Here is a 16,682-nt window from a genome sequence, read left to right as displayed (position 1 = left end):
ACACATTCATTACTTGAACAAAAAGAAAAGTATAAAAGAACACCCAAAATACCCCATACCCTCATCCCCTCCCATTATTCATTTACTTTGTGTCTCCAGTTTTCTACTCAACTATACATACACTAGATATAAGGAGTGTGAGACACAAGGTTTTCACATTCATACAGTCACAGCATATAAGCTACATAACTATGCAATCATCTTTAAGAAATCAATGCTACTGGATTGCATTTCAACAGTTTCAGGTATTTCCTTCTAGCTATTCTAATACACTAAAGACTAAAAAGGGATACCTATAAATGCGTAAGAATAACCTCCAGATTGACCTCTCAACTCTATTTGAAATCTCTTAGCCACTGAATCTTTTTTTGCTTCACTTCCTTTTTCCCATTTGGTCAAGGATTTCTGAATCCCAAGATGTTGGGTTTAGGTTCATCCCCAGGAGTCATGTTCCACATTGCTAGGGAGATATACACCCTGGGGAGTCATGCCCCAAATAGGGGAGAGGGTAATGAGTTTACCTGCAGAGGTGACTTAAGTCACACATATGTGAGCAACTAAAGAGGTTCTTTGGGGGTGACCATCAGGCCCAATTATAAGAGGGCTTAGCCTCTCCTTTGCAGCAACAAGCTTCATAATGGCAAGCCCCAAGATGGAGGGCTTGGCCTATTAAATTGGTAGTACCCAATGCTTGTGAGAATATAAGGAATTCCCCAGGTGGTTAAGTTAATTATTTCCAGATTTTTTCACCAGTCCCTCACGGGTTCTTTGCAAATACTTTTTTATTCTCTGTATAAATTACTCAGGGATGTATTTGGGTTTCACACTAACCTGACCAAACCCACCAGACCTCACTCCCTATTCATGGTTCCATGTAGTTATGGTGGTTGGATAAACTGACCATATAAGTTAAATTATATAGCAAGCTACAGAAAATACAGATTCTCCCCCAAATAAACATCTCTAGGAATCTGTTTTAATGAATTCTCACGCACATTTCAGTCTGAAAAACACTGGCTTACGGGATGCCATTAAGTAAAAGATGGAAGGAGCCAGGGCTCCCAACTTGTCATGTAGAGTAGTTTGGTACTTACATAGAATTCAAATTCTTATCTAAGAAAGAAAGCAAAACTTCCCTTCATGTCACCAATTATTTGGGGGATTCTTTTTAACACCACATAGCATTACTCTCATATGATAATCACAGGCTTAAACTAAATTTCTATGAAATTTATTAGAAAAATGTACAGAAAAATGGATGGACAAGGATTTTCATGACAGTATTATTTATAATTGCAAATGAAATTTTAAGTCCAGATACAACTTTACTACTTAATGCTTAATTGATTATTCACCCATGATTTAGAATATACTACAGCCATTAAAGTTTCTGTAAACTTTCAAGGATGTTAGAATATGTCTGTGAGAATGCTAAATTTACAAAGTAGAATATAAAAATTCATGGATCATGGTTTACAAATCTCTGCATTATTGACATTCTGGGCTGGGTAATTCTCTACTGTGGGAGACTGTCATGTACCTCATGGATTGTATGAGGTATGGCAGGATTTAGGACATCTACGCACTAGATGTCAGTAGCACTGCCCTCTGATCCCAATTTGTGACAAAAAAGGAGTCCAGACACTGCCAAATATCCTCACTTGAGCAACAATGTCCACAGTTGACAACCACTGATATGGAGTATATAAACACACTTTGAGAAAAATGCATACAAGCATAAAATACCAAGATGAAATTTTTAAGTTAGTTGCCATTATCTCTGGGTGATAAGAGTTTTTGCTTGTACTTTGAGAATTTCTGAATTTCCCATTTTTAACCCTGCAGGAATTTACTTAATTGAATAAAATAAACATATACAGTTATTGAATATCAATTTTGAGTGTGATTGCTTTTATTGAAATTTTTTTATTAATCGACTCTTACTGTTTATCAATGAAATTAAAAGCAACACTTAACCACAGTGGATGCACTGCATAATGAAAAACAGGAGCAGTAGCTGCAGGAACATTGTGTGTGTGTCACATTATAAACAGATGATGTGGACTTTGCAGAAGCAGTTGTCCAAGTCTGCACCCTCCCAGGCCTTCTCCAGACCCAACAATGGCGCTGCCTCCACCCTGGGGGCTCCGGCGCCCGCCAGAAGCTATGAAGCCAAACCGCGGCGGTGGCGGCGGCGTCACGCCGCGCGGGGTTCGGCTCGGCTGGGCCCCCCGGCCCGAAGCGGAACCTACACGAAAGAGACTCGGCGTGAGCGCAGCACCAGGGACCCGCGGCCAGAGGGTCCCCGCGGCCCGGACCCTGAGGCGCGCGCGGTGATCGGGAACTGCCGGTCCTCGTCGCCGACCCGGGAGGCTTCCGGACGCGCCTGGCTCCCGCCCGGCCCCGGCTCCACGCGCCTCCTAGCTCCGCTAGGGGGACAGTGCTGGCTCCTCCTGGCCGCGGCGGGCCTGAGTTATTTTCAGGGAGGTGCAAGCAGCAGTGATGAGGGGAGGGCTGCAGACAGGGATCCCCTTTCCCCTCTCGCGCTGGAGAGACCCCTCCTCGCAGAGGCCCGCGCCACCGCCCCAGGGTCTCCGGGAAACACTCGGGTCTCCCGCGCCCCCAAACCTGTGGCACTGGAAGCCGCGGCCGCTGGTCGGGAGGACCCGGGGAATCTGGGTCAGGTTCCGGCGCTGCGAAGCCCCATCGCCTCGGCCCCGTCCCCGCCGCCCCGGGTCCCCGTCTCATGGGCGCGGCCGCCCCTCCCGCCCGCCGCCGCCGCCGCCTCTGCTGTCAGAGCCGTTGCCCTGAGCGCCGCCGCCGCTGCCGCCGCCGGAGTCCAGCCGCGCGCCGGGAGCCGGGAGCCGGGCTGTCCCGGTGCCGGCGCCGCCAGGGCCAGAGCGTACATACATACAATGGAATGTTATTCAACCATAAGAAAGAATGAATTTCTGATACATGTGACAACAGGAGTGAACCTTGAAGACATCACGTTAACAAAAAAGGACAAATATTGTTTGTTATCACAGATAGGAAATAAATAGAATAAGCCAATTCATAGTTACTAGAATACAGGTTACCAGCATCCAGGACAGGGGTAGGAAATGGGGAGTTAATGTTTAATTGATATAGAATGTGTTTGGGGTGATTGAACAATTTTGCTAATCGATGGAAGTCATTAAAATCATCATTGTGATTGTAATTAACACATAACTATTATATATTTGTGGTTAAAAGGGGGAAATTTTAGTTTCTATGTATGTTACTAGGGAAAAAAATACATAGGACTGTATAATACAATGAACCTTAATTTAACTATGGCCTATGCTTAGTAGTACTGTTATTATAACATTCTTTCATCAGTTGTAACAAATGTGCTACACTAATGAGAAATGTCAATAATAGGGGGTATGTATGGGAACTCTGTATTTTCTGCATGACTTTCCTGTAAATCTACAACTTCTCTAATGAAAAACTTATTAAAATCTAAAGGAAAGTTAAAGTTACAAAAAAAAAAAAAAAAAAAAAGATTATGTGATAACCAATATTGAACCAAAGTATCCTGGCCAATAGACAGATAGAACCTTTTCCATTTTATTTTTCATCTGAAAAAAGAATGATGTTCATTATAGTTGGTGATTTCCTGAGTCAATATATATAAATGTTTGTATCAATATGTTTTAATCACTTCAGACAATATATGTGAATATATGTATCTACATAGGTACATTGACTAGAGTTAATTCCTGTGTCTTTGAGGATATAACACAAGTATAATTGCTGTTCCTGTTGTAGATTGAATAAGATTTCCCACAAATGTTCTTTCCTCCATATCCCAAATTGTCCCTTGACTATCACTATATCTGATGAACCACAGTACAAATAACTTCAAGATATCTTCTTGCCCAGGGATTGAACTAAATCTGGACTATATTTGTTCTGTATAGCCCAAGAGCTAAGAATGACTTTTAACTTTACCGTATAAGTTCGACTTCCAACTTTGGCTCCCTCATAGCTGTGTCACATACCACATAATTCTTAACTATATGAATCCATTCCCTCATGTATAAAACACAGGACCTTCCTTGCTCAACTTATAGGACTGTCATGAGGAACAAATCAGATAAGGAGGGCCAAAGCTTTAGAATTGTGTGTCACATCTGAGAAATAAGGCACAGTGTTGCAGCACTTATCCTAATATACTTTTACCTTGCAATCCCAGGTTCAGTTATTATTTGTGTACTTATTTTATCCTCTTTTGTAATTAGATTATAGACTCCTTGAGGGCAAAGTGTATCACTTAGCTTTGTTTAACCTGTGGTTTTCCTTAGTTTATTTTTATTTAATATATTCACACATTGTGTAATGAAAAATTTTAAACATATAGAAAATTTGAACAAAGTGAATGATGAATACCTAAATATCCACCACAAAGATTTTAAACTTGACATTTAACTCTATTTGTTTCATTATGTGTCTATGCCTCTCCCCATCTATTAAACACTGGATATCAGATTAAACATATCTTTTCATATTCTTACAATGAAGAATGATTTTTCACCATTGAGGTAGGACCAGTACTATATTCAAAATGTAGTAAAACCAATATAATAAACCAAAATGACAAAACAATATGGTAAAGCAGCAGTGATTTCAAGAAATGGATAGGAAAAGAGATCCATCTGCAATTAGGGAAAATCCATATACTTCTGTGACTTTCTAGATTCTGTAATTTTTAAGGGGTGGGTGGAAGGAGGTAGAAGCACTAGGTTTCCCCAGAGGCCCCAAAATGTTTCTGTGAATTTTTTTTAACTATAAAGAGCTCTCCCATGCTCCCAGCAATTGGATACTTATGCTCTGTGAACATCTAAATTTGAATTGTGATTTTCCAAGAAAATGCTTGTTGTTAAGGAAATTTGGAGGAGACATTGGGTGATTGGGTGCCATCTTTAGTTTTTCTCAACCAATCTTTTGCATTAAAATCTGGACAATTTCTAAAATATAGACCTGGATTGCTCCCAAATTCTGAGATTCTTATTTAACTTAGACCAAGGCATCAGGATTTCTTAAGTGATCCTCATTGTGCCAGTTTGAATGTATTGTGTCCCCCAAATGCCATTGTCTTTGTAGTTTTATGGGGCAGACGTTTTTGGTGCTGGTTGGATTTGCTTGGAATGTGCCCCACCCAGCTGTGGGAGATGATTCTGATGAGATGTTCCCATGGAGGCATGCCCCGCCCATTCAGGGTGGGCCTTGATCGGTGGAGCTATATAAATGAGCTGACTCAAAGAGAGGAACAGAGTGCAGCTGGGAGTGATGTTTTGAAGAGGAGCAAGCTTGCTAGAGAGGAACGTCCTGGGAGAAAGCCGTTTTGAGGCCAGAGCTTTGGAGCAGATGCCAGCTGCCTTCCTAGCTAGTAGAAGTTTTCCGGAGGCCATTGGCCATCCTCCGGTGAAGGTACCTGATTGCTTGGATGCTTTGTGGCCTTAAGACTGTAACTGTGTAGTGAAATAAACCCCATCTCTGGTGTTTTGCATTCTGCAGCATTAGCAAACTAAAACACTCATGCACAGCAAAATTTGAGAACTGAGCTTGAAAAGGCATAAACTTACTGGAAAATATTTCAAACATTAAACCTTTAAATCTGTAGCATTTCCTTTTCCACAACCAAATGAAAGCAGCGTTATATCAGGGTATATCTGTCTACTATTAAACCTGTAGGATTTCCAATTCCACAACTAAGTGAAAGCAGAATTAAGTCAGGTTGAATCCATCTACAATTTTTCTAATAGTTTGTGGAATTTAGCTAGAAAAAAACATACAGAAAGGTGATATACTCATTTTTCTCATAGTATAGATGTCTGGGACTCATAGCAATATGTCTATTTAACTTGGGACTAGAACATCTTGAGAGGCTGATGATTCTCTTGACTGAGACATTGATTAAAGGTAACTGTGCATTTAGTGAGTGCTATTACAGTTTCCCAATAATTTTTATAAGGACAAATTTACATGTGAAAACATCAATGGTAACAAATTTAATATCTGAGGTGAATTTCTGAATGCTTTGCAAAGACATTTAAATGTTTAGCTTTAAGGAAAGTTGTCCTCAACTGGACTCAAGAGAAAAGGAAAGTTTGCTCACATAAAATTACACCAAAAGTTATTTTTAAAGGGGAAATTAATGATAGAATATCTGCTCTCTGAGTTATCAAATTCATATAAAGCTATATCAAATTAGCTTAATTTCTGTAGGGAATTATGCAAGTAGATGAAATGAGAGTCCAGAAGGTTTAGGAAATGTAGTTTATGTTTATATGAGGTTGCCCAACTCCAGAGGGTATAATGGGAAAACCATCCCCACCATACACTCAGAAGCATAAACAAAGATGGCGTTTCATTCTTTCTTTTGAAATTTTTGTAATAAACTTTCTATTTTGGAATTATATTAGATTTACCAAAAACTTGTAAAGTTTGTACAGTGTTCCAACAATCCTTTACTCAGTTCCATTTATCATCTTTCATTTTAAAAAGAGGAATTTTAAATTAGAGGGCATCTGGTTACTAGTTCAATAGTCAATAGTTAGGACTTTTTATGAGCTTTTTGGGAAAAACAAATAATCTCTACTTCACAATTGCAAATAGTCAAATATAAGTTACAAGTAATTGAAATAAATTTTATTACTGTCTTTTTCATGCCCATTACACAATGTCATGATGGTATTAAACTTACCTGGACTTCAAAGTCCCTTGAAAATTTATTCTTGCCAAGTTGAAAAAAGCTAACTTTGATTTCTAAGAATGAAAAGAAGAAGAGAAGTTAGATTTATTTTTCAAGGCTTGAAACCATTTGACATAGAGATGAAAAACTTCTCCCCATTATCGTTCTAAAATGCCTATTACATCAAGTATCTTAAAGTGAAATAGGATTTTACTCCACCCTCAAAAAATAATGTTTGGAGATGCAAGGAGACCAAGTATCATTAATACTGCTTGTTGTTTTCATTAGTTCTGAGCATTTCTCAATAAATAAGGCCTTCTACCATCTCTGTATACTATTCCCTACACAAGTCATAGTCTCTGTTTTTCATATAAAATGAAGACCTATCACCACAACTAATGGGCAAGACAATTCTAAATATGATGTGGCATTAAATATTAAACTGTGCCCCATTTTTAGAGCATTGAAGTAAGTTGTGATTCTCAATCTCTGGGCATGTCAACATTGCATTGAAGGCCTATCCAGAGCTTGCTGTCCTAACCCAGAGAGTTTTTGATTGAGGAGGTCTGAGGTGGTTCTTGAGAAGTTATATTTCTAACAAGTTCCAAAACATTCCCTTCTTGGATAATATGGGTGGTCCTCCTTCCTTACAAATGACAACATTAACCCTACTTCATACCTCCCATATCCTAGCTAAAAGTCAGTAAACCCATTCATCAAATTGCTACCATTTCTTGACATCAGCCATTATAGAAAAAAGCCTTGCTTTCTCAAGACCTCCCAGCATAAGTCACCCAGCTTAAGGCCAAACCCTACAGCAAACCCACTCTAGCTTCCTCTTTGGAGACATTGCATACTTTGCCATGGAATGTACTCACCTTCACTGAAACAAGTTACCCTAACTCTACCAACTACAATATTTGGCTTTTATAAAGATGGTTCATTTGGTTACAAAGTAACAGTCTTAAACCCATAAAATGTCCAACGTAAGGCATCAACAATAGGGTACCTTCACTGAAGGATGGCCATTGGCATTCAGGAAACCTCTGTTAGCTCAGAAGGCACATGGCTGGCATCTGCTTGCTCCCAGGTTGCATTTCAAAATGGCATTCTCCAAAATGTGACTCTTGGGGTGTTTTGTCCTCTCTTAGCTGCAGCTCCTCTTCAAAATGTCACTCTCAGTTTCTCTGCTCCTTCTGTCTGTCAGCTCATTTATATGGCTCCAGTGATTTAATTCAGACCCATCCTGAATGGGTGGGGTAACACCTCCATGAAAATTATCCAATCAAAGTCATCACCCAGTTGGGTAGGTGATATCTCCATGGAAACAGCCTAATCTAAAGGTTCCAACTTAACACTAGTATGTCTGCTCCCACAAGATTGCATTAAAGAATATGGCTTTTCCTGGGGGACATAATTTATACAAACCAACATACCTTGTCAGCTGACTTTGTCTGTCTCCTTCTGTTCCTGCTCACAGATTTCTCTAATCTTCCTGTCTCTGTAAGGACTCCAGTCATAGTAGATTAAGACCCATCCTGGTTCAGGTTGACCTCACATTCACTAATTTGATCTTTGATGATCCTACTTGTAGATGAGTCCACATACATAGTCACAGAGGTTAGGGTGAGAACATGACTTTATGGGGAACTGACTCAACCCATAATGAGAGTGGCACTCTGGGTTCCCTCCCATGCAGTCAGGGAAGCTATTGTGCCCTGTTTCCTATCTCAGTGAGACATTAAGTGGCCTGAGTCCCAGTTGTTCAAGCCTTGGGAGCTCTGAGCCTCTGTAGAGTCCTATCCAGGTGTTTGCTGGAGAATTCAAACACACAAAACCTGAAGGAAAGCTCAATGCAGAGCTCACTTGGGATGACTGAAGTGGGTAGGATTACAAGATACTCATGTTCCCTTATTTTGCAATATCTTAACTAATAAAAATAACATTATATTTTTACAGGAGTATCTTTGGTTATATTTACATGTTGGAATATATTAAAGTAAGAAAATTTATGTTTTTGGTAACACAGCATAGCTTTATTTTTTTAATTGAAAAGCATGGATAAGCTTTGTTCTTTGTTTCAGAATGAAAATGTTAATGAGGGAGAAAAAAAAGGAAGAGCTCCAGGAATCTGTTATTTTTAATGTTAAGATGTCATGACTGGACTCTGCTGAGGGTAAGGGTAGAGGCAGCAGGGCTATCACTTCCATGCCTGTTCCTACAGACCTGCTGCTCCTCACCTGGCCCTGGTATGTGGGGCTCTGCCTTTTCTTCCCTGAGTTCTAGAGCCCATCCACTCCTCTGCATCAGAGTCACTCTTTGGGGGTCAGTAACCTAAAGATTTCTAGCCTAGAAAATTGGCTAAATTCCTTCAGTTGGAAATTCATTCACATTCCTTGTCACAGACAGCACCCAACACAGACAGTGGCTCTAGGAATTGAGTGTTCCCTGGACCTGGCTCCTGGGGATATCAGGAACCCAAGATATTCTCTCCATGGTCTGAGGTGCCTTCTGGGTCCTGCAACCCACCCCACTGAAACCCTTCCTCCATCCATCTCTGTGCCTCCCAGTGAGTTCAGATCCTGTGTTTGTGTTCTAGATCCTACCATTGACAGCTGCAAAGGAGTACATAAGGTGTTTGAAGACAGCTCAGTGCTTGTCCCCTTCTACCCCTTCCTAAATGTGCCAATTTAGTGACAGTTTAGTTTTTAGTTTGGTAGATCTAGAGTAAGTTTTAGAAGCAGGTTTTATTTTTAAAGTTATAAATTATTATATTAAACAATATTTATATTGTACTAGTTAGTATTTATCAAATAAACAAATACATATATAGATAAGCACCCAAAACAAAGTTAGAGGTAAATGAAGTATAATATTTGGTCTCCCTTCTTGGTCTCCCTTTTTAAGTGTCAAACCACACTTCAAAAATAGGCAAAATAGTTGAATATTTCACTGAAGAAGATACAGGCTGCCTATTAAAGGCACAAAAAGATGTTCAACATCATTCATTGTTATGGCAATATAAATTAAAATCTGTGATGAGTCATCACCACACACAATAGAATGGCTACAATCAAGATAGATATACCAAGTGCTGATGAAGGTGTGAGAAACTGAAACCTGGATACATGTCTGGTCAGAATGCAAAATGGTGTGGCCACTTTGGAGAATTGTTTGTTTCTTAAAAACTTAAATATAAACTTACCATATTCTCTGCCAACTCCACTCTATCCAAGAGATAGGTAACTATATGTCCATGAAATGAGTTGTTTTGGGATATTCGTAGCAGTCACATTCAAATTGGAAAAAAAATGCAAATGTCAATCAACTGGTGTATGGGTTACAAAATGCAGTAGATTCATAAAACAGAACACTACCCTACAATAGTTAGGAACAGAATACCCTTCCTAATACAACATGGATGAACCTCAAAAACATACTAAGTGAAAAAACAATGCATAAAAGACAACACATTCTATGATTCAATTTATGTGTAATACCTTGAAAAGGTGACTCTGTAGACACAGAATACAAGTCAATGATTGTCTGGGCCTGGGAGTGGGAGCAAGAACTAACTTCAAACTGATTCTGAGGATACCTTTTGGTCTGGTAGAAATGTCCAAGAATTGTATTGTGGTGATACACAACTTTTTAATTTACTAAACCTCATTGAATTTTTTCTTTAATTTTCAAATTAGTGGTTTATTTTATTTTAGCAATACTCTTATCCTGACCATGGACCATTAATCAAACAGCATGCTTCTAAAACCTTTGGGTGAAACTAGGCAATGTCTCCTCTTATATTTTCCAGCCTACCAAAAGCTGTTGGCATATTTAGGAATTTAATAACATTTTATGAAAATCTATGAGACAAATACATTAAAATATTTTGCTATGAGACATGAAGGAGGAAAAAGTAATAGTGTCAAAGTAAAGCTTGACTACTAATGGGATGATTTAGTAAAGTTCAGTGCTTCAAAAAAGTCTTTTCCCCCAAACAAAAGCGGAAAACACTGTGGTCAAACTAATACTTTAGCGTTATTAGCAAGATAAAGTCACTTTTCTGAAATTTTTGCTATCAAATTAAATGTTTAACATTTTAGGTAACTTTAAAGAAATTTTGATTAAAAGCTAATAGGGAATGTTACTAAATGTACAAATATAGAAATGTTCTCACATGTGGGAGAACAAATGTATGTCAACCATGTAAAGTGTTGAAAAAGGGATGGTATTTGGGAAAAAAACATAATCAAATCAAACTGGAGTCTATGGTCAACAGTAACATTGTAATATACTTCCATTAAATGTAACAAAGGCAATATACCAAAGATAAATGTGTATGAGGGGGGATATGAGAGAGGGATACGGGAATCTTGGTAGTGGTGGTGTTTTCTGTCCTTACTAATTGTATTGTATGACACTTTATTTTTCTTTTTATTATCTTTTTTATTCACCAAAAAAAAACCTTTTTCATAGTAATCAGTATGTTCAAGTGTTGACTGTGGTGATAAATGCAAAACTACATGATGATACTGTGAACAACTGCTTGTACACTGTGGATAATTGCATGTTATGTGAATATATCTCTATAAAATTGTGGGAAAATATATAAGTAGGGGTAAAAGTGCTGGAGAAAACATGGAGAGAGGGATGGACCTATTTACTGTTGATGAGGAGGCAGAATGGTGTAGCCTTTCTGGAGGTCACTGTGGTGGTTCCACAAGAAGCTAAGTACGTAGGGGGCATAAGGTCCTGCAACCTCATTATGGGGTATATACTTGGAAGATCTAAGGCAGCATTCATAATTTGCAGTTGGTGGAGGTGGCCTAAGGGTACACTGACTGAGAAACAGAATGGTGAACTGTGGTGTATGCAATGCAATGGAACATTGAGCAACTATGAGAGGAAGTGAAGTTGTGAGACAGAAAAAGTGAATGGATCCTGCAGACAGCATTTTGAGTAAAGTACACCAGAAACAAAGGCAAACACTATAATGCCTCATCAATATGGAACAATTACAATGTGTAAACTCAGAATTGAATCTTAGAACACAGCCTAACAGGGAAATGATTACTGTAATGGTCCTTTAGGTTGTAAGGTCTTATAGCAGTCAAATCTATTCCTGAATTGTAATAGCTATCTCTAAACTCTGAGATGTAGATCCCTTGATGTATAACATGATTGGTCTCTGGAACACTGAGTATCTCTGTGACACCTGAAACTCAGAGCTAGAGCTTGGCAGATATGAATGCCAGTACTAACACATACAGAAACGGCTAAAAAAAAAAAGAAAAACTGAAAAAGAGCCCAGACTTCAATTAGAGATATGAATGAAGCAGCTCTGGTTAAGACTAGGGCAAATCAGGCCAAAGGATAAAGGCTGAAACCGACTATGTGGTAAAACTTCAATTTCCATGTGAGACCAAGGAAAGAAATGTTTATTTGCTATAGGATCTATATTTTCTAAACAATGTAACTTCTAAAGTCAGTTGGTTCAAACACCCCAATTACATGGAACTTTGAATAGGAAGTGAGCTATGGAAGGTCTGTAAAGGTTAGAGTGAAATACCAACACATCCCAAAGTAATTTGAGTGGAGAATAAAAATATATATTCAGGGCCCCCTGAGGAGCTGGGGGAGGATGTGGAGGTGTTGGACTTCCACACCTGGATTGTTGCTGATGTTCTCACAAACACTAGGGACTGACGGCTTGACATGCTGAGCCCTCTGTCTTGGGGCTTGACCCTATGAAGCTTGTTACTGCAAAGGAGAGGCTAAACCTGCTTACAATTGTACCTAAGAATCTCCCCCCAGTGCATCTTTGTTGCTCAGATGTGGCCCTCTCTAACTAAGCCACCTTAGTGGGTGATCTTGCTGCCCTCCACCCTACATGGGACCTGACTCCCAGGGGTGTAAACCTCCCTGGCAATGTAGGACATGACTCTCAGGGATGAATCTGGACCTGGCATTGTGGGACTGAGAACATCTTCTTGACCAAAAGGAGGATGCAAAATGAAATGAAATAAAGCTATGACTAAATCAATTCCAGGCAAGAATGGATGTTTAGACATCAATAAATAAACTGAGAGATTTCAAACTGATATGAGAGGTCACTCTGGTGGACATTCTCACACAGTATTTAGATATCACATTTCATGTTTTAATGTATTGGAATAGCTAGAAGTAAATACCTGAAACTACCAAACTCTAACCCAGTAGCCTTGACTCTTGAAGACGATTGTAAAACAATGTAGATTACAAGGGGTGACAGTGTGATTGTGAAAACCTTGTGGATCGCACTCCCTTTATCTAGTGTATGAATGGATGAGTAGATAAATGGGGACAAAAACTAAATGAGAAATAGTGTGGGATGGGGGGATGATTTGGGTGTTCTTTTTATTTTTATTTTTTATTCTTATTCTGCTTCTTTATGGTACAAGGCAAATGTTCAAAAATAGATTAGGGTGATGAATGCACAACTAAAAAAATAAAAGCTAATGCAGAAGCAATTAATCATAAGTAATGATGCCTTAAATTTACTTCATACCTTAAGATAAGAGAGAGTTTTTAGCACTTCTTATGCCAATAACTTACAAAAGTGAATGGCTGCATCAAAATCACTTTTGACTTTTTATTCCTTTTGAAGTTATATATTACAAGGGAGTAAACAAATTCACAAATAATTAAATATCCAAACCTTTTTACTACACATTAACATACAGGAAACCTATTATATGTCTTTCTATTAAAAAGACATGCTTTAGCTACATTATGAGGAGCGTATTTATATTCAAATAAAATTTAAGAATTCTCAGCTATAAATTAAAATATGGTTATATTCCCCTGAAACAACTAAATATTTTGCCTTCAAATGGTCTTTTACTTCATTTCACTGCCAACAGCTGGAAGAAAACTGAGGTGAGGAGAAAATAAAATGGGGCATCAATCTTTTTAGGTATCTCTAACATACCCTGTAGTTTGGGGGTTCACTGTGTTCCCTGACAGACATCTCTACTTCAGGGCTTCTTCTGTCCCCCAAGCTCCTGGTGAACACTGAAACCACTGCTGGTTGCACTGGGCAGAGGAGCTGCCCCCGGGTGTGATGACCTGCAGGAGAGAGAAACCCATGGAGAAGGGTCTTTTCTGGTTATGGGGTTCATCTCAGGGCTGAAGGTTCGGGAAGTTCTTCTCGGGCCTAAATTTAGCTCAGGATGGTGACTCTGTGTCCTCAGATCCCCTCAAGGTGCAGATCATTGCCAGCACTCCCAGGTCAGACAGGATTTCTCCCATTTCATAATGGCTAAGTAGAGAGATTGTAAGCAGGACCCGACAAAGGGGGAATCAGTCCCTGGGGGTTCATGCAAGGTCCCCAACTGGCTGCACATGTCTCTCTCTCTGGGGTGGCTTTAGCTGAAGCTACTCACCTGCTGAGGTCCTGAAGGAAGGTGGTGTGGGTATAGAGGGACCAGGGAGGAGGCCAACAGACCCTGCTGCCCGGGACCACCAGCCTCCTGCTCACACTGGGTGCAGGGGATCCCCAGTTGCCTTCCAAACTGGGAAACCTACTAGGATATTTAATAAGCTTCCAGGAAGGCTTACTATATAGTAGTCCTACATAGTAAACCATTTCTCATACCCTAAATACATTTTCTAAGAGGAAAAAATAACAAGTTGTATAAGTTACTGCACCTTCATAGTACCTCATCAATTTTTCACACATATTCAGCTAAATCTGAATAAATAATCTCACATCAAGCAACTGAAATTCCTCATAGATCAACTATAAGCAGGAGCTGTTTTCCACAAAATTGGAATATTGGCATATTACAAACATGACTTTATTAAAAAAAAAAAAAAAAACTAGGAAGACTATCAATGGATAGATGACCACTTTTCTATTTGTAATAGATACACTACCGAAAATGTATGCATTCTTTGGATATATATACAATTTGCTTTTACATATCATTTTCTTTTTTCCAATAGTTTCTTCCACTATATAGCAGTGACTATTTCTCACACTGAGTAGAAAAGCTACATGTTTTATACAAGACAGCTTATTTCATTCCATTGGGCAGATAAATGTGAAAATCCAACTATGCCTTCATGTATAACTCTCAGAAGTGATGTCTGCTATGTCAGATGTAATAAACATAGAATTACGTCCTACTACATAAAAACAATAACCACTATTTCTACCAGCCCCTGCCAGAGGAAAGCCTAAGGCTGTGAGTCTGTTGAAGTGTGGCCATGGTTTCTTTTTCCTCCAGAGAAAGAATTCTTCAGAAACTGACCTGTAGCACCGATGTATAATCTTGATCGCATGGGCCATTTCTTGACTGGGCGCAGGTGGCCGTCTCAGCGCAGGGTACCCAGCCCAGGCTCTGCGGGCACCTTGGCGTCGTCTTGCAGGCTGCAGGTGAGGTCGCCATGGAGGTGGTGGCCGGCAGCAGCATGTCCAGCTCGGAGAGCTCGGGGTGAGGAGGCACCGACAGCAGCAATCGCTGCAGCTCCAGGAAGGCCTGCGCAGTGTCTGCTCGCGGCTGCGCTCCCACCGCAGGTCGCCCGCCCCTGGTACCTGAGCCGCCGCCCGGCACCATTGTATCCAGTCCCGTCCGGCCAATGGTCAGGTTCGGCTGGGGCTCGAGTTGCGGGCGGCAGGCGCGGGTGCGAGCCCGGTGTTCAGGGGGCTGCTGCGGGGACTTCGCGGTCCCTGGCGGCTTCTCGAGCCTGGCGCGCTTTCCTGGATAGAGGTGCTCGCGGGCGATGGGTGTGGAGCCCGGTCTGCGTGGCCAGGGCCGCACCGGTCACTCCATCCTCTTCTCTCCAAAGTCGGAGGTCGCTAAATCTCATTGAATTTTGTACCTTGGATGGGTGAAATTTATGTTATGTAAGTGATATCTCAATAAATCTCTCAAAAATCACCAATAGTAGGTAGAGGGTTGGGAGATACGTTTGACAACATATTGCTAACTGTTGAAGTTGGATGATGGGAAATGTTAGTTCATAATATAATACTTTCTACTTTTGTATATATTTGAAATTCATCACAAATCTTTTTCATTCTTTTTTGTCTTTTGTTTTCTTTCTTTTTTTTTGGAGAATAAAATTTTAATGCTAAAAAATCAGAACTTTTTGGCCTATTTAGTATTTGCTGGAATAAATTTGCAAAATGTTATTCAGTAACTGACTTAGCTTATTATTCTAGTTTGCTAATGCTACTGGAATGCAAAACACCAGAAATGGATTGACTTTTACAAAGGGTGTTTATTTGGTTACACAGTTACAGTCTTAAGAGCATAAAGTGTCCAAGGTAATGCATCACCAATCTGGTGCCTTCACTGGAGGATGGCCAATGGTGTCCGGAAAAACCTCTGTTTGCTGGGGAAGCACATGGTTGGTGTCTGCTCCAGAGTTGTGTTTTCAAAATGGCTTTCTCCCAGGATGTTCCTCTCTAGGCTGCAGTTCCTCGAAAATGTCACTCTTAGTTGCTCTTGGGGTATTTTTCCTCTCTTGGCTTCTCCAGAGCAAAAGTTTGCTTTCAATGGCTGCCTTCAACTGTCTCTCATCTGCAGCTACTCTCTCAGCTTCTGTGCATTCTTCAAGGTGTCCTGCTTGACTGTAGCAAGCTTGCTCCTTCTGTCTGAGTTTATATAGTGTTCCAGTAAATTAATCAAGGCCCATGCTGAATGGGTGGGGCCACATCTCCATATAAAATATCCAATCAAAGTCATCACCCAGAGTTGGGTGGGTCACATCCCCATGGAATGACTCAATCAAAGAATTACAATCTAATCAACACTAATATGTCTGCCCACACAAAGATAATGGCATTTGGGGGGGCATAATACATCCAAACTGGCACACTTGTACAGCAAGCCAGAATTACATGTACTCAGGATATTACTTGAGTATATACACATTGATCACATGATAACATGCAGAGACATGGTAATAAAAG

General features: G+C 40.0%; 1 protein-coding gene and 2 long non-coding RNA genes across 4 annotated transcripts; all 3 read right to left on the bottom strand.

Moving 5' to 3' along the window:
• Positions 1–1,883: 1,883 nt before the first annotated feature.
• Positions 1,884–2,767, bottom strand: LOC119525676. The gene is made up of 2 exons (XR_005214992.1): positions 2,629–2,767; positions 1,884–2,248 (listed from the first exon to the last, which is right to left on the bottom strand). It is a non-coding gene; the product is annotated as an uncharacterized LOC119525676 (long non-coding RNA).
• Positions 2,768–6,652: 3,885 nt separating this feature from the next.
• On the bottom strand, positions 6,653–7,792 carry LOC119525677. The gene is made up of 2 exons (XR_005214993.1): positions 7,731–7,792; positions 6,653–6,795 (listed from the first exon to the last, which is right to left on the bottom strand). It is a non-coding gene; the product is annotated as an uncharacterized LOC119525677 (long non-coding RNA).
• A 1,734-nt stretch (positions 7,793–9,526) lies between these two features.
• LOC119525675 (transcription factor 24-like) lies at positions 9,527–15,540 on the bottom strand. Of its 2 annotated transcripts, XM_037824512.1 has the most exons (3): positions 15,016–15,540; positions 13,692–13,828; positions 9,527–9,967 (listed from the first exon to the last, which is right to left on the bottom strand). In XM_037824512.1, exons 1-2 carry the CDS (start codon positions 15,319–15,321, stop codon positions 13,733–13,735), a joined length of 402 nt encoding a protein of 133 aa, XP_037680440.1. In that variant the 5' UTR covers positions 15,322–15,540; the 3' UTR covers positions 9,527–9,967; positions 13,692–13,732. The 2 variants fall into 2 exon arrangements, with proteins under 2 accessions (XP_037680440.1, XP_037680439.1); XM_037824511.1 differs by lacking the exon at positions 9,527–9,967 and having other exon boundaries at positions 13,367–13,828.
• Positions 15,541–16,682: the final 1,142 nt, after the last annotated feature.

Source organism: Choloepus didactylus (assembly GCF_015220235.1).
Source record: "Choloepus didactylus isolate mChoDid1 chromosome 25 unlocalized genomic scaffold, mChoDid1.pri SUPER_25_unloc2, whole genome shotgun sequence".
Taxonomy (NCBI): Eukaryota; Metazoa; Chordata; class Mammalia; order Pilosa; family Megalonychidae; genus Choloepus; species Choloepus didactylus.
This window is presented reverse-complemented; position numbering and strand designations above follow the sequence as displayed.